This window comes from Oculina patagonica, chromosome 6, assembly GCF_052425735.1.
Source record: "Oculina patagonica isolate OP01 chromosome 6, crgOcupat, whole genome shotgun sequence".
Classification (NCBI taxonomy): domain Eukaryota; kingdom Metazoa; phylum Cnidaria; class Anthozoa; order Scleractinia; family Oculinidae; genus Oculina; species Oculina patagonica.
Window position 1 is genome coordinate 32036564 of NC_135763.1, and position 25135 is coordinate 32061698.

Consider the following 25135-nt stretch of genomic DNA (forward strand, 5'->3'; position numbering starts at 1 on the left):
ATGGCTAAAGAAAAGGCGTGGAATCACTTGGCTCAATTTCGTTTATTTATCTGAGCGATAAAAAGGGATTTAAGAAAAAAAGCTAATAAAGAAAGGAGTATTAATCTGATGAATAATAAATTGCATGTCTGATAACAATTTGGTCAACAATACGTGTTTCCAACCGTGCGGTATGAAAGGACTCTGAATTGACGTCGCTAAAAAAAAGAATATGGCAAAAATCGAGTAACTGAACTGAACGATTCCCTTGTTTTGCAATGGGCACACCTATACATGTATAGAACAACTATCAGAAGTATCGCTTGGATTTTATCAGTATGAATATTATTCAAACACATCGATCGGTGTGGGGGGAGGGGGGCACTCTGTATATATTTTTGGATGGGGTGTGCTGTTTGGACTCTGAAACCCTTACCCTATACCAGACCATGTTCAGCTGATTTGGAATCCAATACTAAACTAGACACCGAAACTCCCTACCCTATCCGTCTTGCTTTTTTAGAACTGTATCACTATTAGTGTTTCTAATGGAAAACCATCTGTCAACAATGTTGCCGCGATGATTTTGTTTACGTTTAGGAAAGCCTCTCTCTCTCTTTCGAGTTTCTATTCCTATTCTGAACTTAATCCTTCATACCAATGATTTGTTTCTCGGCGAATGATACCCTACTCTGACCAAAACTCTCTGATCTGATTTCTATACCCCATCCCAGACTAAACTGGTTGAAAATCATACCCTTCACAGCGGCACATACCTATATAGCACATATAAGGGAGTGCCCCCCCTCCTCCTCTCGGGACATCTATCTATTTTATATGATGACATGTTGTTTATTTTTAATCTTACGGATGTTAGTTTAGTTTCTTTTTTGAAATAAAACGTATAGGTACCGCTATTTGAAGAAAAGGGAATAATGAAATAAAGATAATGTTGTTTTTTGCCTTATAGGATGTTCTAGAGACTAGAGACTTAAAAATCCAAGATTGAATGCCTGAGCCCGGTGAGAGGGGGAGGACTTGGAGACGTTTCGGTGGGGACGTCTCAGACCAAAAAAGCTCAAAATCCCAGACTTAAAAGTAAATTGAATACCCAATCTCAGACAGGAAGGGAAGAGAATGATTTAATTTTAAAATTTCTCCACAATTAATAATTTATTTGCAAACGTTTGTTCAATTTCGCACTTTTGGGTCGCTGTATTCGTATTTGATTGAGAATCTCCTTCTATGACACTTTTGCAAGACTTCCTGGCTCATTATAGTCTCCTTCGCAGCCGCTATTTGAGATATCACGCAATGCTCCCCCCCCCCCCCCCCCCCACAGAAGCGGCTGCTCAACACATTCCTTTCCCGATATCAGCCAATCACAGTTAGGGTTCCATTTTCAAGAACCCTCTCGCGGCAAATTCGCCCTTTGAGACTTGTCCTAGTGTGCGAGCAGGCTCTCTATTCAGGGGCAACATTAGTCCAAAGCACAATTACCGAGAATAATCATTATAATAACGGAAGTTCGAAGCTGTGTACATCGATATTAACAATAGTAATCAATATGATTCCGTGTTATTATTGACTGTCTTCCATTTATTCGATCGATTCCAGGTTTCCGATCATTATTAAATTAGTTAATTTTCATCGATGAATAATAGCCCCGGACTTTTACCGAGCAAATGCGTTTTGTTTTCACATGATGAATTACTTTTGTATGGGCTTTTACACGAAGTACAAAATCCAGATATAGCCACGAAATAAATCAATATAAAACGGCTAAAAGCGTACAAAATTAAAACATAGTTGCGATTGTACGCCTTGCATACCTATTTTTTAAATCGGGTCCAGTTCCGCCAGAATTTGACTCGTGCGTGATTCAGCTCACACCCGAAACGCAAGCTATTTTTAGCACACTTCAAGAGCTGTTCTATTAAACTCGACATGACAACTTCATGGTCCATGATCGATGCGGCAGATAAGTTTCTTTCTCTTTAGAAACTATTAGAAATCCCAGATCTGCCGTATAATTTGACAACCCGAGGAGTTTTAATAACCCTTCAGAATACCCTAGATCTCTCTTCCGACAAAATATAACAATTAAAGTGACTTTATATTGAAACTTGAAGGTTTTCGTCACGTAAACGATAAAATGAATGACCGCAATCTATGATGCATCAGGTGTAGAACCCTCTCACGCTAACCAATATTGGCTTTGTGGGTATATATATATAAGCACTATGCAAATACGATTGAACAACAATGATCATTAACAGATATTTTTTAACAGAATCCCTCGTTTTCACACATTATTTAGACTACGGTATCACTTTGCGTGGTATTTTTATGGAAATGTAGCGTCAATAATGTGTCAGACTTGACAACGACTGTTGGTAAATAGACATTCGCTGAATGTGTCTATTTTAGGTCAGTTACACTTCACTTCCGATACACAAAGACATGCTTGTTTACCTAGCCATAACTTGTTAACGAAATAAGTAGTCTGTAATGAATCTTATTCACCGGAAAGGCATTTGCAGTATTTGTTGTCTCAAGTTTCTAGGCACGTATAATTTGCACTTTTGAAGTGCGGGCGTTTCGTCATTTCCCATCGAAACACATAGTTTTAGAGGTATTGTGTTCGCAAGTTTGAGTATCTTTAAACTCATAAAGTGTTTTGTTAAGGCTTATAAAGATGGCCAAGGCAACGAGACAAATGCGGCATAATGAAGATCATTACGTTGCCAAGATGAACTTTCGAAGCGAGAAGATTCTACAAAGGCAAATCGAGCGCTTGAACAAGGAGAAGCTATTGCAAGTTAAAAGCTTGAACTCTCAAATGCGGACGTATGAAAGAAAGTTGCAAAAGATTAACGACAGAGTTGCCGAAGTTGAAAAACTTTCACGGAACACTACAGAGCCGTCTCAACGTCTCCCAACTCGAGAACACTTCAACAAACTAAACAGTGACGCTTTGCGTCAAAGCCATCTCGCTACTGGAGTCGGTTATTCGTATATTGATCAACTATTAGGAGTATCTAAACCACTCGTGAATAGACCTCTCAGATGGGGAATAAACCCATCTTTACCAACTCTTCAACAACAAAGCTCCAAACCGATTACTCTGGTAACAGACGCTGCCTCGTCGAACGCCTTCATGACGGAGATTAAAGGTCACCCTATCTATCTTCGACCGAGGGAAGCTGTTTACCTGAAGAAGCAAAGACCTGTTCCTGGCGCGTTAGTTTTGCCTCCGATCGCGCTGAAAACCAGTGCTACTAGTGAAGCCATGCAACAGCGATTTGTGCTTCACGCCGAGAACAATGCAATGACATGCGATTCTTTGCCTGAAAGAGACAAGGTTCGCGTGATTAGTGACCAGGACGCAAATGCGCAGCTTTCTCCGATTTTTGAAAGCGAAATTGAACAAGCTCTTGAAACCACCAAAGCGAAGGAAAATGAAAACAAAATAGCTACAGATATAGCAAAAGGAGTAGAGAAAACAGACCGCATCGAAGATAAACCGAATGAAACAGAACCGTCTAACATTGTTGCGAAACCTGACATTGTTGTAGAAAGCGTGGAACCTTCGTCGTTGAACAAAGACACATTTAGAAGTGCAAGTAGCTCTCCAACCTCCCTGCGAGGGAATTTTATTACAGAATACGATTTTCCAACACATGATGTTAAACGTTTTACTAGAAGCGCTGAAATGCTAAGTGTTGAAAGTAACGAGTCTCAAACAGATAAAAATCACAACGAAAACGAACCGAACTCTTTTCGGTACGAGCTTCATGCTCGGAGATTTTCTTTGTAAATCACAATTATTCTTTTCGACAAAAATGTTGTTAAAATTAATGTATCAAATTTTATAGGCAATAATATTTTATGTATTGAATGGTATTTTATGTGCCAAAACCAGTTTCGTTATTATTTTTACGACATACACTGGAAGCAATGTTCAAAATATAATTATTATACGTGCACAGATACATTTCCGTGTATAGGAATTTAATACCCATGAAATTCCTCTTGGCTCATTGAGATAATAAACGAGGATTATTAGATTATTTCAGCATTTTTACATTAAAAATACATTTTCTAACAAGGATATTAAAGTGTATTGTTTATATAGCAACAGTTGTGTTGTTAGAATTAATGTTTCAAAGACAGACATTCAATTTATACACCGGAGAGGCCGAGCGTGACTGCATAAAGTACGCCACGCGTGCTATCCGCGCGTGGTATCTACACGCTTTTTCCACGCGCGCTTCAACCTAACCTCGTTGCCATTTATGCGCCCGGTTGTGAAGTCAAGTTTCTTTTCAGGTTTATATGTATACAAAGCTCATAGAAGCTATCAAAAATCAAAACTAAGGGCAGAAGTTTGCTTTTCATTGTTGCTGTTGACAGTTACTTTATAGCTTCTATGGGTGGCGTCATTTTTCGCGCTCCACGCTCGCCTTTCGCGTTTCGCGCACTGCTTGGTCAGCGGATTGAAGTTGAAAAATATGCCTCAATTAATAAAATCCACGTGCGTATATTGAATCCGCAAGAAGCGGCGAGAAGTGATATGAAAATCTTGTGAAAATGTACTTTACTGTAGCTAATTAACCTTTTATTCCTTCAACGAATTCCCACAGCTGGGAATCCAGCTGGTTCTTTGTCGTCATGAGAAATTCATCGTCGCAATTCAAGCGAGCGTTGTCGATGAAAGACGGCGAAATGAACGGTGTAAATGGCGAGTCCCCTCTGCACAATTTCGTGAAAGCCAAGCAGAAAATTAACTCCACTTTTGGTGACATTGGAAAGTATCTCGACGACTGTAATAACTTTCTGTCAGATTGTAAAATAGCTGATGATAATGACGGAGATATCAAGAAATTCTCTAGCGAGGTAAGCTTATATATTTGCCTGACACTCGAATCAAAACATGTGCATACAATCTCAATCTGATGTAATGCAAAGCCGCACATGTACATACAGGTATATAAAGTTGCCTTAGCTAACGTTTATTCATTATCTTTTTTAACAGCGTTAAAATTGAAACCTTTATATAAAATTTATTAATGATCAGTAGTATAACCCTTCACGAAATTATTCATTGGTGCTGAACATGGAAATTATATTGATACAGTATCCCTTATGGTTGAACAAAAAATTTGAAACAAGCTTAATTCCATGTTCGTGTACAGTACTACATGTACGTATTGGTAATCAAATGGTGACGAGTGAAATTAGGAAATAATTTCACGCGCGTTTTGTCAAAATGCTAATAATTTCCCGAGCCTTTAGGCGAGGGAAATTATTAGCATTTTGTCAAAATGCAAGTGAAATTATTTCCTAATTTCACGAGTATGCCACTTGATTACATTTTAATATCATAGGTGACAAATTACGCTTGAAATCGTAGGTTTTTGATTGGTATATTGCATCGCGAACTCCGAGCTTTGAAAAGCTGAAAGCATACATTTTTCTCAATTTCGCAAATTTTTTTAGTCTTTGAAGAAAACCTTTCAGAGATTCCTTTTTGCTGTTGACAAAAAGTTTCATAGATGAATCAACTGTCAATTGTTTCTCACATTATGACCGTAGTTTCGTCTTGAATGAACTGAAAACGGTGCCCGTGTAAGAGCCTGTTTACATGGAGGGAGGGTGCCCCGGCTAACTGAGTTACCCGGCTAGAAGGGATAAAACCTACAACCATGGACATTTTTGGTTGAAACGCTCTTAAAAACATGAATTTATCACCATAGTAACTGTTAAATACGTGTCAGTACCCCTGTTCCCCCTTTCAATGTTGGCAAGTGGTAAGACGCTTTCAACTGTCAGATGAATGTTTTTTAACAACATTGCATAGGGGTGGGGAGGGGCAAAATGTGTGTGAATGATTATTTTCCAATACTTGTGACCATGGTTGTAGCCCGCCTTTACATGCAGAATTCACAACCCTTCTACCCGAGATGAGACAGCGTCATTGAAGCGTGTCACGGCGTGGGAAAACAATATAGCTCCAAATGATTGAAGAAAAATATGACTTTTTACTGAATAATCAAGGCTTTTCGTCTTCAAACCTATTTTAATTTGATGTGCAAGTTCTCAGAAATTTACTGCGTTCATTTTTGGCGAAATTCAATCGAAATTCAACAGTATTTGACCGCCAAATTGAAATTAAATTTGTTGTGTCGTGAATTAGGATAATCATTCCCAAGAAAATTTCGAATTTGCTGAAAGAAATATTTCCAGCCGACCGATAAAACTAATTTTGATCAAATAGCACTGTTTGGGTCCAGCCCAACTTCAAATTTAGTGTAAAAACACGCGCGAAAACTTATCCCGGCAAGCTGGGATAGCTCGGCCATAACTGTTACATGGCAAAAAGCTATCCCGCCTAGTAGGGTGCCCCGGGCAAGTAGACCGAGTGCCCCGGCAAGGCGGGTTACCCTTCTAGCATGTAAAGGCTTCAATATGTTTTCTTAAGAAACGTATGAATAGTCGGCTCGCCCAGGGTAGCTCGGTAAGCCGGGTAACTCAGTTAGCCGGGGCACCCGCCTTCCATGTAAACAGGCCCTAAAAGGCTCAAAAATCCGCTCGATGCCATTTATGTAATTGGCTTAAGTCTAGAAGTCGTTTTGACCTTTTGAGATATAAAATATCATCAAAAGTTTTATTACATGGCCAAGGCTAGCTGGCTAAGGTGAAATTCAAGCGAAAATGTACAAAGTTTAAGCTTTAAAACATCTTTTATTACGGACGCCATCTTGCCGCTAACTACGTTGCCATGGCAATTTTATAATTTCACATGTGAAATTATAAATTAACGCTAAAATTTCGCGCCAAAATCAAGGAGTAATTTGTCACCTATGATATTAACCTGTTAATTAAGAATTCAGTACAGTCGAAGCTCTCTTAACGGACACTCTCGTAAGCGGACAGCTCTACTTACGGCCACCTTGTTGGAAACCCCGTTTTTACTCCCATACAAACTCTGTATTTTTACATTCTCTTAAGCGGACATTCCCGTAAGCGACCGCGGACACTTTACGAGATTACGACTTTGACTTTTTCTTTATTTTTAAGCTCCTGTAAGCGGACACCGCAAAGAAAATCATATAAAAAACCTCTGTATCTTGTATTAATCAATCAACTTCACATCGCCGTTCGTCACAATGATTTTACTGTAATTACAGTACCATATTATTTAATCCCAAATCCTGGGCGATAAAACTTTTATTGCCCAGGATTTGGGATTTCTGACTCATGTGGCTTGCATTGCATGCCTAACTGGCTCACACTGTGTTCTACCAACATTATTATGACAATCATATTATAGTTACATGTATTTGAGAACAATTATTACTTAGTGTAATGCTAATGCCAATTCAGAGTATGGTTTTGTAATGTTTTTTACAAACTTTTCACTGTTTGAACCAAGAGCTGTTCGTTTCTTCTGTCTTATTAACAGGTGGCAGGCTATTTAGCTCAGGTTTCAAGCATTTCTGAGGTGTTAGCAAGAGATCAGATGAAAGTGGCTTTCTTTGGACGTACTAGCAATGGAAAAAGTACTGCAGTAAACGCCATGTTGCAAGACAAGATCTTACCAATGGGAATTGGTCATACAACAAACTGTTTTCTGAGTGTTCATGGCTCTGATTTACCTGACCCTTATATTTTGATTCCAGAGAGTAATGAGAAGAAGAACGTGAAGGTTTGGCTTTATTTTATTTATGACACTTCTCAGTACACCATGCATAAAGTTGGTTTTTGCATTGTGTATCTTGTTAACAAGTTCTCTATTTAACAGTATTAAAGTATGAACTTGAATTTTCTATTGAGTGATACATGTACAACATAGTTCAGGGTTCGTACGGTTCATGGAAAACTTGGAAAGTCATGGAACTTAAGAATTTCATTTTCCAGGCCTGTAAAGTCATGGAATTTAAGTGTGGGTCATGGAAAGGCATGGAAAATGATGTTACTTGTATAAAATAAATTAGGCAGGTTATTTGTTGTGAGGAAAAGGGTAAAAACATACTCAAAATCAAGATAATTTTTGCAAATTTCCAAGAAAAATGGTCAAATTTAGGTCGTGGAAAACTTTTAAAAGTCATGAAAAAAGGTCATGGAAAGTCATGGAATTTCAAAAGCTCAAAAGAGTACGAACTCTATAGTGGACGAGTTGAATGTACATGTACCTACACTGTATTTAACTTGCGAGACATGAATAGCCTCTTGTGAGGTGCGATTCTTGTATCAAGATATGAGACACCCATCTCAGGAGAAGCTTTAAAAATATAAGTACAGGCAACTCTCTCTAACATGGACATTGTAGGGTGGGCTCCAACAGCCCAAAGGTGTCTGTCTTATATGGATTTTAGTTACAGTAAAATGACTGAAAAAATGGCAGGGATGGGACCAACACAAGGTGCCAATCTCATAGAGGTCTCAGGTAACAGAGAGTTGACTGTACATGTGTATGGCAGTTTCTTGCAAGATTTTAAAAGTCCATTGTAAAACAAAACAATGTTAAAATTCAATGTACATGTACAGGTGTAATCTTAGTTTTAATTGACAGGGTCTTTTAGGAAAACAGTTTCATACTTATTTAATGACACCTGAGTGTAAAAGTAAGCTTGGTGTTATTGAACAGTGATACAATAGAGCGGTTTTCACTTGAGTGTCGAAAGTAAATTGCGTTTGCTTTGGTTTTGCATTACTACGCTTAGTGATTGGCTTAAAAATCTCGCGCCACTTTCTCAGCCAATCAGAACTAAAACCAAAACCAATCGTGACTCGCTTGCGCATGTTTTCCCGCGCTTCGCACCAGCTACATGTATTTGATTCGAGTTTTGATTGGTTCACTGGATTGTCTGTGTCCTTTGTGATTGGCCAGAGTAATTACTTTGGTTTTGGTTTTACGACACTCAATTGAAAACTGCTCTAACACCATTCTTTTTTCTATCACAACAGTCTTTATCTCAACTTGCCCATGCTCTCTGTGATGAAAAGCTTGACCATAGTAGTCTTGTTCAAGTCTTCTGGCCGAAGTCAAGGTTTGTCTTAATAAGCTTGTAATAGATATAGACTGTAGCTTGGTGAATATTATTACAAATAACCAATGAAAAAGGCTAAGCGTACTGGTACTTGTGTGTTCAATTTTCTTGTGTGTCTTGACCATTGTGTGGCATTTTTTGAAAGCTACATGTATGACATTTTCTTGTTTAATGGTGTGGGCACTATGATGTGCATCATGTTAAGAGCTATAATTATAACTTGAGACATATAAAACAATTACAGTGATGCTAACATCAGATTCCAAACTTTTAGGTGTAAAATGCTGTCTGAAGATGTTGTTCTGGTCGACAGGTAAGAATATAAAGTACTTGTACTACATTGTACAAGTGTAAGTATTTACTGGTTTTTGAATTAATCTCCTTAACTTTGTGCCTTCATATAGGATCATCCTCTTTATTGTTTAGAAGTCTAAACCTGCTTTTAATTATTATTGTCATCACAAAGCTCAGACTTCTATGCTTTGCCATAATGTTTGACCATACATGTTTATTCACTGCATCCAATCTTTATTTTTGAAATAAAAAATAAAGTGGTTAAGGTCATCTCAATAAGCATTTCAAATTTGGGGAAAATATCTTTCTGCTTAATTGGTTGCAGTGACTGGGGGCTGAAAATTGTTGACTAAAACTCACATTGCTTCTGGAACACTTCTAAATGTACCGATGATGATGATTTTTCATATGTTGTTATCCTGGCATATGGTGTAAAGAAACTGATGCCGAAAACTATTTTTAAATACAAACTCAAACAGTTTTTATTAAATCATTCTTAACCTTAGTTAGTAGTATTTTAATTCTTGTTCTAATTTTAATCTTAGTTAGCGTACTGCATAGGTTTTATCTTTTTATTATATTTTAGATTTTAATGTATTTTAAGGTTAAACATTTATTTTTTTCAGAGGACCCTCATGAAAACCACCCCTAGGTGATTGGAGGCCTCCTCTTAAAATATTATGTATCATTATTATTATTATTATGGTAAAATGGAGCTCAGTTCCATGAGCTGCACATGTACATGTCAATTCTCTAAGCAAAAAAAGGGAATATGAAATCGTCAATAAAACTCTCGTTCAAAGTTTCTTTATGTTGCACTTTGAAAAAGAAGAACACACAATGTAAAATGGCTATAAAACAGACTTCATTTTCCTTTAGTCCTGGTATAGATGTCAGCCCTGATCTTGACTTGTGGATTGACAAACACTGCTTAGATGCTGATGTCTTTGTTCTAGTTGCTAATGCTGAGTCAACGCTCATGGTCACGGTATGTATGTGTGAACAGTATGTGCCTCAATGGCACTTGTAGAACCTTACACAAATCTGTTTTGTCTTGAGAAGAGGGGTGTTAACCAGCCTCATGACCTACGCCTATCTTAGGGTGCTACAAAGATTTTTAATACAATCATGTATTACTGTGGGGGGGGGGGGGGGCAGGGTGGTCTAATGGTTAGTGCGTAGGACTCTGGATCAAGCAGACACTCTGACAGTGCCTCTCTCCACCAGGTGTATAAATGGGTACAATCAACATAATGCTAGGGAGGGGGGGGGGGTTACCCTGCGATGGGTAATTTAACATCCCATTCAGGGGGGAGTTAAAATATTTCTAGCCGCTTAATGCTACAGAAACTGGGACAAGCTCCGGCAAGTTTGGGCCACTTGGCTCAAGGCTTCCCTTGTTTTTGTATTACTGTGAATCATTCTTGAAACTATCCAGTAAGACATGAATGTGTTAGTTAGTCATTTGATATTTAACAGTTATATGTGGCCAGAAGTTCGTGTGCATTTTTATGTGCCCTTTCTTTCTTACAGGAAAAGAATTTCTTCCACAAAGTGAACCAGCGCCTTTCACGACCAAACATCTTCATTCTTAACAACAGATGGGATGCGTCAGCCTCTGAACCTGACACCATGGAGCTGGTAAGAAAACAGTTGATGATTATAAACTTTATGATGTGTTATCTAAATCAGAAAGGCTTCAAGAATGGACAAATTTACTTGAAAACTTGTAAAAAGTATGACGTTATGATCACAGTGACTGATCAAGGAATGTTTTAACCTGACCTGGGTGGGCAAAGGGAACTCCCAGATGAAAGGGACAGGGATCTTTGTTGAGAAATTTTAATTCATGCCCCTGTAAAGGAGATCAACTGAATCTGGGCATAGCTTAAGAATTTTTGGATCCCTAAAACACAGTATGAGTGTGACCTTTATTTTTGTTTAAATGCAATCCTAAGCAAGACTTTGGCAGCTAGCAATATCATTTTTTTGTCTTGAACACCCCAAGTGAGACAAAAAACCACAGTCCTCCCTTCCCTTCTCTTCCCCCCCCTTCCTGCTGGGGTGCAAACCCAGTTATTCGCCACCAAATTGGCAACTGCTCGGAAAGTTTTGTTGCCAAAAAAATTTTCTCCACTACTGTGGTGACCATAATGGTCACAGCTTGGAAGGCTGCTAGAGAAACTGGTGTGCTAGTTACCTACAATCAGGCCACTCTGCCCCTTGTATTGTATGACTTGAAATAAATGTTTCCTTTTCTCTACGCAGGTAAAAAATCAGCATCTCAGTAGGAACATCAGTTTCCTTGCTGACGAGCTGAAGTGCGTGGACAAGGCTCAAGCAGAGGACAGAGTGTTTTTTGTTTCTGCTAAAGAGGTGATGAGATGTTTTGAGTGTCAGAATATTCTTTAAACAAACACATATCCCTGAGAAAAGGCTACATTTGACCAGAATGTTTACTGTGCTGGTTTCACAAGACAACATTATGTTTACAGACATGTACAAGTGCTTGTCAGCTGTAAGTTGTTAACTTCTTTGACAGAATGTAGAAACTGTACATTGTATCATTTGTTTTATGCTGGCTATCTTTTTTTATTTTCTCCAGACCCTGATGACAAGAATGCAGAAACACCAGGGCATGCCTCAAGGAGGTAATGTTATGTGCCATCATGTATTTTCAGGGCTAAACTCTGAGAATTTTTGCAATTTCAGTAAGGAGTTTTGTTAGCTTTCCTGGGTTGAGGATGTCTGAAATGTTTGGGATGGGAATGGGATGTTGGGCAGGAAGTTCCCCCGGGGGGGGGACTCGCATATGAAAGTGACGGGGATGCTCGTCGTCTCGCTTAGGGGTGAAAATTTCGGACTTTTGGTCTCGCTTAGGGTGTTCCGGGAAAAAATGCCCAAAACGCCAATATTTTTAGCCATAATGGTCTCGTTTAGGGTTACACACGAAGAAATATACAAATATAAACTCCATTCTTAGTTTTTTGGTATCTTTTAGGGGTCAAGAAAGGCTTGAGCCACACCCAGATTGGTCTCTTTTAGGGGTTCTTTTCAAAATTTCCGACGAGCATCCCCGTCCGTTTCATATGGGAGTCCCCCCCGGGGAAGTTCCTAAAATGGTTCACCATTTCTTTGATTTTAGATAGCATATTTTTTAAAATCTAACTTAGATAATTTATTTACAGTGAAGTCTTAATTTCCAGGTGGTGCTATTCATGTTGAAGGATTCCCAGCTCGCCAACTGGAGTTTGAGAACTTTGAACGGAAATTTGAGGTAAAAACAATGCATGCAGGCGCTCAGTTAATGTCTCCTAAACTTGTCAATTCTTAGTACGAATAAGGAGAAAACTGAATGAATTGATTGTAAATAAATGTACTACATGTGATATATTTATCAATTAAATTTGCTTTTTACAGGAGTGTATTTCTAAGTCAGCCATTCAGACCAAGTTTGAATCTCATGCCGCCAGTGGATTGAAAATCACCAACATGGTGAAGACTCTGATGGAGCAGATAGTTGGCTGTGCATTCCAGCAAAGGTTAGTCAGGAGAGGGTTTTTTTTTTGGGGGGGGGGGGCGGGAACAGGGGGTCTAAACCTCTTGCTTCCATTTATCATTTACTCTACTCTGCCCCTTTTCCTTGGTGACTTCCAGCTCTTTGTGCTATAATTATCTATTGCAAAATATTACCAATGTTGCAATTTTTTTCTCAATTTCTTCCAGTTCTCAACATCTTAGGAATCCTGCTTTCTGCTCTTTCTTCTCCTAACTCCATACCCCCCCCTCCCCCTTGACCCCTATTTTCCCTGGCTCCCACCCCCTGACTCCTCCACTAGTCAAGAGGAACAGGCAGGCAGCCATTTTGTTGCATAAAATGTCAGTTGTAATTGTTTATCAGTTGTGGGTACCATTGCTTCTCTAATCATTGCTTTTTTCTTCCTAGATCAAAACTAGAGAAAGCCAAGAAGGAACAAGAGGACAGGCTGGAGTATGTGAAAGAACAACTGGAGATCTGTAGTCATGATGCCAAGAGACAGATCAAGGAAATCACTGCTAAAGTGGAAGCACAGGTTATGATCTAGCAATGGATGACTTGACAATAAGATTATTATCTTGCAGGGAATGAACCACTGAGGAGAAACAAATGATCCCAAGAACAGAAGAAATGCAAAGGTTAACCTGAAGTGTTCAAAACACACTTCACATGTATTAAATGTAAAGGGCTTGATGAGAAGATGACCGTAGGCTTGATTTCCGCTGCTCTCTTAAGTCTGGTCTTTGTTCCTCCCCAGGGAGAGGAGAACAAGCTCATTTTACCAAACAGCAGCTGGTATTCAAGCCTGAAATGACTTGTGAAAGGGGGTACAAATTTTTGGAAACCCCACAAATATCTTCCTTTGAATCTCCGTCTTCGATTCACAGTGATATAAAATATATTCAGCAAGAAGTTCCTATAATTAACCCCTCTTTTAGGTGCACAACTGATGTCAACTGACAGTCCACACAACAGAGTTGGACTGTTTGGAAAAGAAACTGGTGAAAAAGATTGTTGCAAAATGTTGCAAAATATGTGTTGGGTCTCTGGGTCTACCATACTCATGTACATGTGCATCTGGTACACCAGTGTGGCACCTCTTACTGCCACATTTTATGTGTGTCAATGAGTGAGGTGATTTTGTTAATTATAATTGATTTAGATTAAAGCAATTTTTTGTCTGCAGGTAACTGAAGCAATGACAGAAGAGATTGGTCGATTGGGATTAGTAGTGAATGAATTTGATCATCCTTTTCACCCTCATCCTGGATTCCTTAGAACATACAAAAAGGTAAGAACTATGTTTGTACAGTTCAAAACATAACATTCAACTCTACAATTTAATAAATGACATGCAATGCATGCAGAAGCGGGGACGTTTTCCAAGGGGGTCTTTAAGGTGGCTCCATAGGGTTTCGTGACCGCGCGAAGAATGGGTATGAAAGGGCGAGCTTGAAATGCCGGCAAATCAAAACAAACATGGCGGCTTCACGCGAGCGTGAAATTTTCGGCGAAAAAACGCGAGACTTGCTTCCTGCCAATAAAACAACACCCGTGCTTTACTGTGTTGAGCAGATAAAAGAGTTCACAACACCCTAAAAAGGTGTTTACAACGTCCGAGGTGCTTCTGGCCGCTTTTGTAAAGTTTGTACGATCGAAAGCAAAAGAGAAAATAAAGAATAGTCTCCACGATTGTGAGATACTTCGAGTAGAATTTTAGAGATTCTGCTACATAAAGGACCAAGGTATGTCTCTAACTAACCTTTGGGTTAACAGATATTCGCACAAAAACCGACAAAAACGGGGAACGCTCGTCTTTACACATCAACTTGTGTGGTTCGAAAGTTCGCGCATGCTCAAATAGCGATCTTGGACAATTTCTATTCTGATGACGTAATTGTTATTCGGGCAAAAATAGAAAATTTCCCCTGGTATTTACTAGAGTTTCCTTCGGTGAAATTCCTTAAAATTTGGCATAGATGTGATACCCTTTTAACTGCCCTTTTTGCCGTTTTTTTAAAAAAATTTGTAAGCCAGTTTTTTTGCTTAGTCAAAAAAACACAAAATAACCAAAAACACAAAAACGACCTGGACAACCCCTACTTTTTTTGTTTTTAAAAGTTACTTCTCATCAGATTCAATCCGTTGGGAGAATTTCAAAAATTTTCACCGAAGAAAATTAAAGAAATTTAAGATCAAAGCCATAAAAACACCAAAAAATAGGACTTTTTGAGTAGATGTAGCTCAAAAACAAAGGCCGTTATTTTAAAAAAGAATAATGCACCACATATTTTAGTCCTTGTTTTTAATATTTCGGCAGCTTTTATGTAACTAGTTTAAAAAATAACGCGAAAATGATCTCTAGATGGGTATCACTTGTGCGCGCGCCGTAATATCTCAAAACCCTATAGAGCCACCTTAATAACTACCGGTAACAGGAAATTTGTCAAAAATTTATGTTTACTAAATAAAAGTAGATGACAACTTCTGTATTGAATAATTTTCCAACAAACATTGTGTTATCTTGGCTTGTAGCGTGACATCTGGTGTAAGCCTGATATATGATACACGTTACTTCTCTGAGCGACCAAGGTCAAACCCGGTCTCATAATTGTTTACACAGGCCAATAAGCGTCTGTTTACTGAATATCACAGAACTCATAATTTGTCTCTTTTGTTGCGGGCCCAAGAGAGGCCCGCAACCCTAATCTTGACAGTCGCCAGTGGATTGCGTTTTACGCGTGCGCGCCATGTTAGTAAAAGGCGAACAGAAAGAGGAAGTTGAAAATTTTGTTCTTCCACTAAGAACGATTGGAATGCGAAAAATGTGTCAATCACAACAGTTTGTCGTAACACCGGAAGAGAAAAATCTGTTCTCTAAGAACGATAAAAATGCGAAAAATGAGTCAATCTCTCAACAGTTTGTCACATAAGATCGAGGCTTCTGTCACATGGAAGATTGCAAACATTACAATTTGTAGACGTTGTTTTATAGGTGTTGCGTTTGAGAAAATTTGCTGTGATTGTATCACAGATAAACCACGGCAAAGCGAATGATTCCTGACAACAAAGCAAGTTTATCAACTGAGGAAAATCACATCTCAATTCACACCGCATGCACAACACTTCACAAAACTGTCAATCAAAAAACAACTCTGACTGGTTCGCGGCAATTAAGCGTGATGCGTTACTCGGAATAATTGTCTTTTGTCCAGTGATTTATCATTAATCGCGCCACGTTAATAAAAGGCGAGCACAACATAGCGATTTTACCGACTGAGAAAAATCACATCTCAATTCACAAAAAACAACTTTGATTGTTTCGCGGCAATAGGAAACGATAAAAACATGCTTCCTTGCGTGACGCGTTACTCTGAATAATTATCTTTTGTCTTTTAATTATTTATTTATCGACACTGCTATCTAACACTCTCGTACCAGTACCTTTTCTAAGTGCGTCAAGGCCCGCACTTTCTAACCTGTGGTTACCACTAGTTTATATTTTTGTTTTTAGTCCTTTCTAACTTCCCAGGAGTAGTTTGCTTTGTGTTCTCCGCAGCGATTTTTTGTCTCTGATCACTTCTCATTTATTTCTGTAGTTCCCATCCATGTCTTTAGTTCCCAGTGCTCTTCGGTTAGTGGGGTAACCATAAAAATGTCCAAAGGAATTTCGCTCCCCGGCATTAAGCAAAATTCATCCCTTAAAAATGCTAATGTGACTCCAAATAGTGTCAAAAGAACAGTGGAATACTGTTTTGGTGCACTCTCAAATTCTCCCAACTTCCATTCAAAGAAACATTATAGTTAATAAGGAGAATTTGTATTTTGAGGTTTCGACTTAAAATGTTAAATTTGTGGTTGTTGCTAAATGTATTGATATTATTTACAGGAACTGTACAGTCACCTAGAGAGGGGCCTGGCAAGAAATATGACAGCTAGTTGCTCAAACTCTCAAACTCAAGTAATATGTGATGCACAGAAAGACATGGCAGGTCAGGGACTAATCACATTAGCATTGCTCAAACTTATCAGCATATATATATATATACCATTCTCATTCCCAGAGCAGGTTGTCCTTCATAGCCAGCAGAGCCTGTCCATAAGAAACAAGTGGCACACAACTTGATTGGCGTGATTAAAACAAAAGAAACAGCCAATCAAATGAACCGTTTTAAATTCCCTTTGTGTTTGAAACCCAAATTGTAATAAATCTAGCCAATCAAATCATGTGTCCCCAGAGTCACTTGTTTCTCATGCACAGGCTAAGAGGGACAAGCGGCTCTGGGGACAAGGATGCATAACACCGAAAAACATCTGACTTTAAAAGCAAGATAAAGGGCACCTTTAAGGTGTCTTTCATCTGAACGATAACTTTTTATAGTTCTCATAAAATATAATATATTTGACAACAAAAGTGAGAGCTTATTTGCATGTGTCAATGTGTGACTAGCAATCAGATATATGTATGTTACTGTGCACATCGTTCCACTCACCAGTAAAATTAAAATATTGTCAATATAAATAATTATGTAAATTGCTTCTTTGCTAATTGTTTTATTTCATGAAATTTCAGATCGTCTCCGGAGTCTCCTTCCGCCAGAATCACCAGAGGTATCTCTTGAACCTGGAACCCCAGCGTAAGTATAATAAATGGGAAACATGACTTATTTGAGTTATGTTGGAATTTTTCCAAGGTGGGAAGAAGGAAAGTTAATTTGGGCGGGGGGGGGGGGGGGGGTGGAAGAGAGAGAAGGGAGGAAGAAAGGTGTGTGTGGTGACGTGGGGGGGGGGGGGTGCGGAGTGGGAGGGAGGGAATAAGGAGAGAGAAAACAGTTGAGAGAAGTGAGAGGCAAGAAGGGGGAAAGTGCGAGTGTGGGTTTATGTATAGGTGGTGTCCAACACGAGTGTATTTTCATTTTGCTTATTTTCTTGTGTTCATATTTCATTTTTAGTCTTGATTTCCAAGCGAGCTACAAACTTGACGTACCAAGTCTGTGCACTGATTTCCAGGAAGACATTGAGTTTCACTTCACGCTGGGCTGGCAGGCGATTTTAAGGAAGTTCTTGGCGCCTCATAATGCTGGTCTAGCTATTGCTTTGGGAGCAAATGTAAGGACACATGCAAACAGACTCAGTGCTAAGACATCATCCTTACATTTGATGTCAAGCTTTTGTCTGTTATGATTATGATTATGATTATAACTAAGGAACGACATTGCGACTTTTTTGTGACAACAGATTTCATTAATTTTTAATTACCTTAAGCCAAAGAGTGTATTAAAATTGCCTCAAATTGTTTTTCTTAATGTCACGTGTACGAAAAGCATACCATAAAGTAATGTTTAATAAATAAGCAGGAGTGCTTTATCAAGTTTAAAACACGAGGCGCAGCCGAGTGTTTTAGACTTGATAAAGTACGAACTGCGAGTTTATTGAACGGCTTCAAAAACCTCTGATGTAGATCTTGAACATTCCTGCACTGATATATAGATTTTGGGTTATGTTATTTTGGACATAAAATTTAACCGTGTCTTTATCAGATATAAAGACACTCATCAAACATTAATTTCCTTTGTATTTTCTTAATGAATTATTAATGAGTTTTTTGAACTAATTTTCATTCTTTCAGTCTTATTTCTATGTAAATTCACAACGATTAAACCAAGTAATTTGATACACATGTAAGGTCCCACAACTACGAGGAGTCCCTCTTTTAAGCTAGTCTGTCGAGCCTGGAGTGCTTGTGGAAAAACGGCCGTGAAATCTGGCGCCTTTTTTTGCTTCACTCTCGATGAACTAAGTAAAAAGAAGGACTCCTCGCAGTCTTAATCTCTGAGAAGGAGATGCGTCATTCTGCTTCTTTTCCTTTTTCAGATTCAAAGAAATGTCCAGAGCCTTGTACCAACCACCCAGTCTCATTCTACCGAGGGGAGAGCTGGAGCAAGTTCTCAGGCCAGTTCGTCACGTGACGTGATGAAACGTTACGAGGGTGATGACCTCACTTTAACCGTCATTCAGGGGCTTGCATCGCTGACGTCACGAACGGGCACACTTGTGGTCATTGTGGGTGGACTGGTAAGGAGTTTGTCGCTTGTAGACAGGAGTCTGTTATGGCTGAGTTTAGTGTATTTTTGTTTTATCAAAGAGACACTGTCACCAGCTTTACTTCAAAACTCAAGAGCGTAAAGACATTTGGAAGCCTACGAAAAGTTGTCCAGTTTATGCCAGTGTGTTGAAGCTATAAACAAGTCATATTGAAAAAACAAGTCTAAACTTGAAAAAGTCAGGCTGAGTTTTTCAAGTTCTGCCCTTGTGGACTGGAAAAAAAATTATTACGGCTCCCTTCATCCTTCAACGGCAATTTACTTTATATCTTCATCTTGATGTACTAGGTGCATTTCATGTACAGGAAAACAACTTCGCCAATTTAGTACTTTTGTACCGAAAAGTAGAAAATCTCCATGACAGTGCGGAATTCATACTATAAAACTTAACGTTTGTGAAGAAATCACTTCTATGGATTTAAATAACAAAACCATGCCTTCATTTCAAACAAAATATGTCTCCCCAGAGTTGTAATTAAAGTTAACAAACAAACGGAATTGTATACATTATTAACTTTGGAAACTGTTTAGCCCAACAGTTTTTCAAAAACCCATATCGCAATCCGTTTTAATCTTCTTCAGTTTTGTCCATCCAAGCCGTCTATTGTATTTGCTGTGTTATTGAAATGTTTCTTGACTGTTTTAAGTGGTTATTTTAAATTTCACTCAATGTGGTGGCCATTTTCGTATGTCTTAATTTAGCTTAAATCATGACACAGTTCTACATTTCTTTCCAGATCTGGAAGACTGTAGGATGGAAGTTTATCGCTTTGTGTGGTGGACTCTACAGCGGTGTGTATGTTATAGAGAGGCTGCGATGGACCAACAGTGCTAAAGAAAAAGCTTTCAAACGGCAGTTTGTGGAGTACGCCACTGAAAAACTGCAGTTAGTGGTCAGCTTTACAAGTGCAAACTGCAGTATACAAGTTCAACAGTGAGTAAAATGACATGTTTATTTATAAAGCGCCTTTCTGCTGTCCTTAGAAAGGAATGAAATGCTTATAGTCTTATAGTTTTCGTGCCTTGTGATTGGCTCGTAAAAATCGTGCTACGTGTTCTAGCCAATCAGGGCAAAAGTGCCGTCTGTTCTCTACCAATCAGGTACAGGCACAACTGGCGTACGCGACTTGTCCCGCGCTTTTCACCGGTTACGTGTAGCGCTCTGATTGGTTTATTTCACTTTTTGCTGCCTAAGTGATTGGCGGTGTATCTACAGTAGTACCTCAGTTGCACATTGATTAGAGCAACAAACAGATCACGTATTTGACAGCCACTTTCCACTCTTTTAATAAGAATGTATGGTCGTGTTAGAGTTTCTGACGAGGTAAGTTTAATTTGCACTTACGACCGTCATTAAAAAGTCGTTAAAAGTTTACTTTAAATTGCCATGAAATTCCAAAGCGAAAGAAAAGGAGACGGATGGAAATTTTTCCATCAATAACAAGAACTGGCACGAAGTTTCAAGATCTAACTCGTTTGAAGTGGTCTTTAACCAGTCTCTTTTTGTTCGTGTGTCGTTACCGCCATAGGTGAATTGGGTGAATTTATTTGTGATTTCATTTCTTTATCAATAAGAAATTGGTTAAGGAATTGGTACTGTTTTTTTTGTCTGCATTTGCAGGCTCCTTCCAGGCAAGTTTGCGCCACAATATCGTTCAGTCCATTCTCCGAACGTTGCGTGCTTTGTCTGTCACGCTTCTCTGCTGCACCGTGACATTTCATTTTCCGGAAGTCTGTAGAACACGCACCAAATTTAGAACCTAGTTGCTAGATTACTGTTTTGATGCCTGTCTTCTCTTGAATGGCAATTAGCAAAATTCCTACCACTTTCATACAAGACATTCACTTGGTAAAGCGATTATGAAAATGTTGAACTCGTGCCATTTGGCAAAATGCTTAAGCATTAATAATTGGATAAGGATTATCCAAATTTATTTATTGACTGGCATGCGATTACGTGTAATTGCATATTATGTATATAATAAAACGTGAACGTTAGCACGCTGAGTATTTTCGTGCTGCTCGTCTTTGTTTCTGTACAGGCTACAACAGGAAAATCGAACCCTTTCAGTCTAAACCCAAAATATAAATTCTCCGCTAATTGCTATTAGGATTTCTTATAATATAAGTTCTAAGTTATAATTTCTAGTGGTACATTGAGACAGTAGTCCTTGGTTGATAATTTTCTATCACCTGCTTAACAATGTATTAATTAATTTTGCAAGGTGAACAAATATTTTTTAAGGAGCTTCGTCACGTACAACGCAACTTGAAAAAAATGGCAGTTTTTTTCAAGTTTGTCGTTCGTTATACGTCTTAGTCTTTGTCAGTTGAAACCATCCTTGTTTATTTTGGGTTTTTTATCACTCCTTTGGTGTTTTTCTGTGTTAGAAAACTGTTATTTTGAGGTTTCCTTCAATTTATAACTTAAAAGAAAAATGACTTTTAATACCGTGACATAAAAAAGGGTGGTGGTCAAGCCAGAGTAATCATGGTGTTGTTGAATGCCGCGAATTTTTCTCTTTAAAAGTGTTGAATTTACATTTTCAAGCACCTTCAACACCTTTTGGGGGCGTAAGATGCTCTTCGCGTGGTGTGCATTGTTTGTTGATCCGCCATACTTATTAATTTGTTGTTGGTTTAGCTAGAACTTAACTTTACAAGATTAGACGAAATTTTACTTAATGTGCTTTTTCATTTTCTGTGCTGTGTACTTTCGTTAAGACGATCCTGGATACTGATAAAGTTTCGATTTTGCATGGTTGTGTTTTACTGAACACTATAGTGTGGGCAGTCGTTTTTGTTTCTTTCCTTATTTCACATAAACGTGCTCTTTTCAAAAGTTGGTACTACGCTGAAAAGATGTAGCAGAGTTTGTTCTAGTTCTATAAACAGAAAGACGAATGTTAATCATTTTCCTGTGAAAGACTACGTTGTATATCAGCTAAGCTCAGCTCGCAGATTAACTTCAGAAGAATTTTGATACCGCGCATAATATTCAAAAGATGTAAGCTGTAATTTTGAAACAATTCTAGCATGCGTTAATTCTCCCTCCTTTCAGTCTCTAGCAGTACGTTTTTTTTCGTTTTCTCTAGATGGAGACTGATATTTTTTGATAATTATTTCAGAGAATTAACGTCGACCTTTGTGAAGCTCAAGTCGCTGGTACAGAGAGCAAAGGAGACGCTGGAGGAAAATATCATTGAACTGTACAAAGAAATTACCAGACTAGAGAAGATTGAGAACGATGCTAAAATATTAAGGTAAGGCAGTGCTATAACAAGACTTCCGAAGCCAATTTCAGCTCAAGCAGCTCCCTACTTTTATTTTGTCGCTTATAAGTCAAATGTTTGCAATCATGTCCTTGTCACATAACGCTTGCTTTGAAAACCTTTAACCTGCCGAAAAATTTAAAAAGGCGCGGGTAGGGGTCAATCTAACATTTCTCGCGCGAATTGGGATAGTTTCCCAGTTGAGTCATTTTTTTTATCTTAAATCGAGCAACCTTGTGACTTTTGATGACGAGTAACTAAGCTAGCAAGCCTTAGAGCAGACCGGAGTAACTAGTACTGTGAGAGGCGCAGTGGCCTTGTGACCTCGTGTTACGTTCTTGGACTAGACATTTTACTCTCACCGTGCCTCTCTCTATCAAGCTCTTTAAATGAGTACTGCAAAATTAAGCCAGCACGTATCTTCGTTTTCCATGGTATTAAGCGACTAGGAGTATTTATGGTATGCTAATCGATCGCAGGGTTACCCCCAGCGTTCAATTTGCCAGTACCCAGTTTTGCACCTGGGTGGAAAGAGAAACTGTTTTACCTAAAAGACACATAATAACCCTGCCCCGGGCTCCAACCCAGACTGTTCGTTTGGCGTGAGGTTTGGTACTTGCGATTAAACTAGTGTCCCATCAAAAAGAGTAATAATACTGCCTGTCCCTTCATGTTACAGAAATCTGCGCAATCATCTTCTTTTAAAAAGTAATTCAGTATGTAAGTTGGGGTAGTCAAAGTTCTAAGTTACAACTACCGTCCACAGGAATAAAGCAAGTTGGTTTGAAAGCGAGTTGACACAGTTCGTCACAGAGTTTGGTCTTCAAAAGAGTAAGATTTGAAGTGTTATTCTCAAACAAAGTAAGCGTCGTCAACCTCACGGCATGTCAGGCATCATGGACCCAGCTGCTCGCTAAACAGGACGTGTTTTGTTGTTTTACGCGACGAACTGTACGACAGTCAAGACATTCTTGATTGTCTTCATGAAATTAATCCTTCGCCGCCAGTCACACTGGATTAATGTGAAGCAGCTTTAAAGAGGGACATTGATGTAAATAACGGTGTTATCATCCTTGGAAGGAAGATAACGGGCACACACAGTTGAGCAAGTTGCATTTGTTTTGATCACATTGTACTCTCTTCTGTTAGAGTGGCTTTGTTGTCTTGTTGTTTCTTCTGGAAAAAAGGACGGGCTGTATATGCAGTTGAATCCCGATAACCTGGAACCTTCAAGGGAAATCGAAAAAGGTTCGGGTTATCGAGGGCAAAATTAGTAATAAAATGACCTGGAAAGAAATCGAAAAAGGTTCAAGTTAACAGGAGATTCGAGTTATTGAGGTTTCGAGTTATCGGGATTCAACTGTATAATATTTCTACTACAGAGGTATAAGGCCAATATTGAACCAACCAAATTTTCGATGGGATTAGCAGAATTTCCACAAACTAACGTAATCTCCGTTAGCAGAAAAAGCAGCAAACAACCAAACAAACAACACCAAATAGAACTGAGATTTGAGCTGTATATACCAGGTATACATACTAAGGAAATTGGCAGATTTCAACCTTGTTATTTTGAGATATTGTTATTGTTATTCTGAAATTTGAATAACTTCAGAGATTCGACATTTTAAGGGATGTAGTCCACAGAAATAAGTTATTTATTGAAAATGGCCAGTTTTGGGGGGAGGTCTGGAAAGGTTAGGGGTTTGCGTGGTAAGTGTTCTCCAATCCCTATCCACTCCCGGACCAAATTTATTATCAGTTTATGCTAATTTATACCAAGTTTATTTTACAGCAAAGCCTCCTTTGCCTTTTGCTAAGTTTTAACCAGTGTTGTTTGACATCATTTTGTTGGTTTTCCAAACTTCTCAGCCAATCGAAGTGCCTTGAATAGCTGCACGTGTTAGCACGTGACGTCACGTGCCAACAGCAGTACGTGTTGGCAAGTGACGTGACGTACCAACAGCTGCACGTGTTGTCACGTGACGTGACGTTCCAACAGCTGTACGTGTTGGCACGTGACGTCACGTACCAAGCAGCTGCACGTGTTGGCACGTGACATCTACTACGGTACTAACTGGGTATATTAGCTAAGCAGTAGAGTAACCAAAAAAAGATGCTACAAGAAGATGAAGTAATGTAGATAGTATATTAAGAATATGAACGTTTTGTTATCAACAGGTGCGCTGAAAATTATTGTTGACAGTTCTATTGTGCGTTTTAATTCTCAAGCTCATCAAAATCTTATTTCTTCTTTAAATGCCAGTGCCTTGTCAAGAAGACATAGAATAAAGAAGTTCATCTTTCAAATAGTTTTCTAACTTCAAAAGGATTTTTTTTTCGTAATCAGTTAAAAGAAATTTTACTTTGAGCTTGGGAGTTAAACATTTAAAAATTGTAAAATTACGAATTTAAAGGGTGTAAATTCCATTGTTACGAGCTGGGGTATTCTCGTTTCTTCAGCAAAATATGTAATATGTAACCCAGCCAATCGTGTGCATTTAAATGTTTGTTCTCTTGGTGGAAAGAGTTGTCAAAGGCAGTACTTCTGCTTGTAAAAATAAACATTTTTTTTTTATTATGGCTTGTATTTTTACCATAAAAGATTAGAGTGAAGTGCTTTTGCGATAAACATGAAAGCAGATTTTTTGTGATGAGGTCGGGACGGTCGAGATATTGGAAACTGTAAAACATGTTGGATTACAAAAGCTAAATGTGGTCGTAAGTGGTGGGTTAACTTAGTACAATTTTAGGGAGTTAAACTGTTAACCGCCCATTCCACAAGCAATGTTGAGAATTGGCGACAAGAGGAGAACAAAAAAGATTGGAAAGCCACTCCTACTCGGAGAGTAATACAAAAAACTATTTTATAAAATTGCTTTAAAGGGGCTT

The 25135-nt window shown here is 38.6% G+C and overlaps 2 protein-coding genes across 2 annotated transcripts; both read left to right on the plus strand.

The window, feature by feature from the left end:
* The first annotated feature begins 2356 nt into the window (after positions 1–2356).
* Positions 2357–4099, plus strand: LOC144657134 (uncharacterized). The gene has a single exon (XM_078517442.1). The coding sequence runs from the start codon at positions 2678–2680 to the stop codon at positions 3797–3799; it is 1122 nt and encodes a 373-aa protein (XP_078373568.1). The 5' UTR covers positions 2357–2677; the 3' UTR covers positions 3800–4099.
* Positions 4100–4528: 429 nt separating this feature from the next.
* On the plus strand, positions 4529–24821 carry LOC144658135 (mitofusin-2-like). The gene is made up of 19 exons (XM_078518485.1): positions 4529–4878; positions 7448–7690; positions 8953–9035; positions 9310–9348; positions 10209–10317; positions 10863–10970; positions 11598–11705; positions 11935–11980; positions 12536–12606; positions 12750–12871; positions 13276–13402; positions 14054–14158; positions 16757–16859; positions 17441–17504; positions 17820–17976; positions 18742–18942; positions 19709–19905; positions 22100–22234; positions 23010–24821. Exons 1-19 carry the CDS (start codon positions 4654–4656, stop codon positions 23083–23085), a joined length of 2319 nt encoding a protein of 772 aa, XP_078374611.1. The 5' UTR covers positions 4529–4653; the 3' UTR covers positions 23086–24821.
* Positions 24822–25135: the final 314 nt, after the last annotated feature.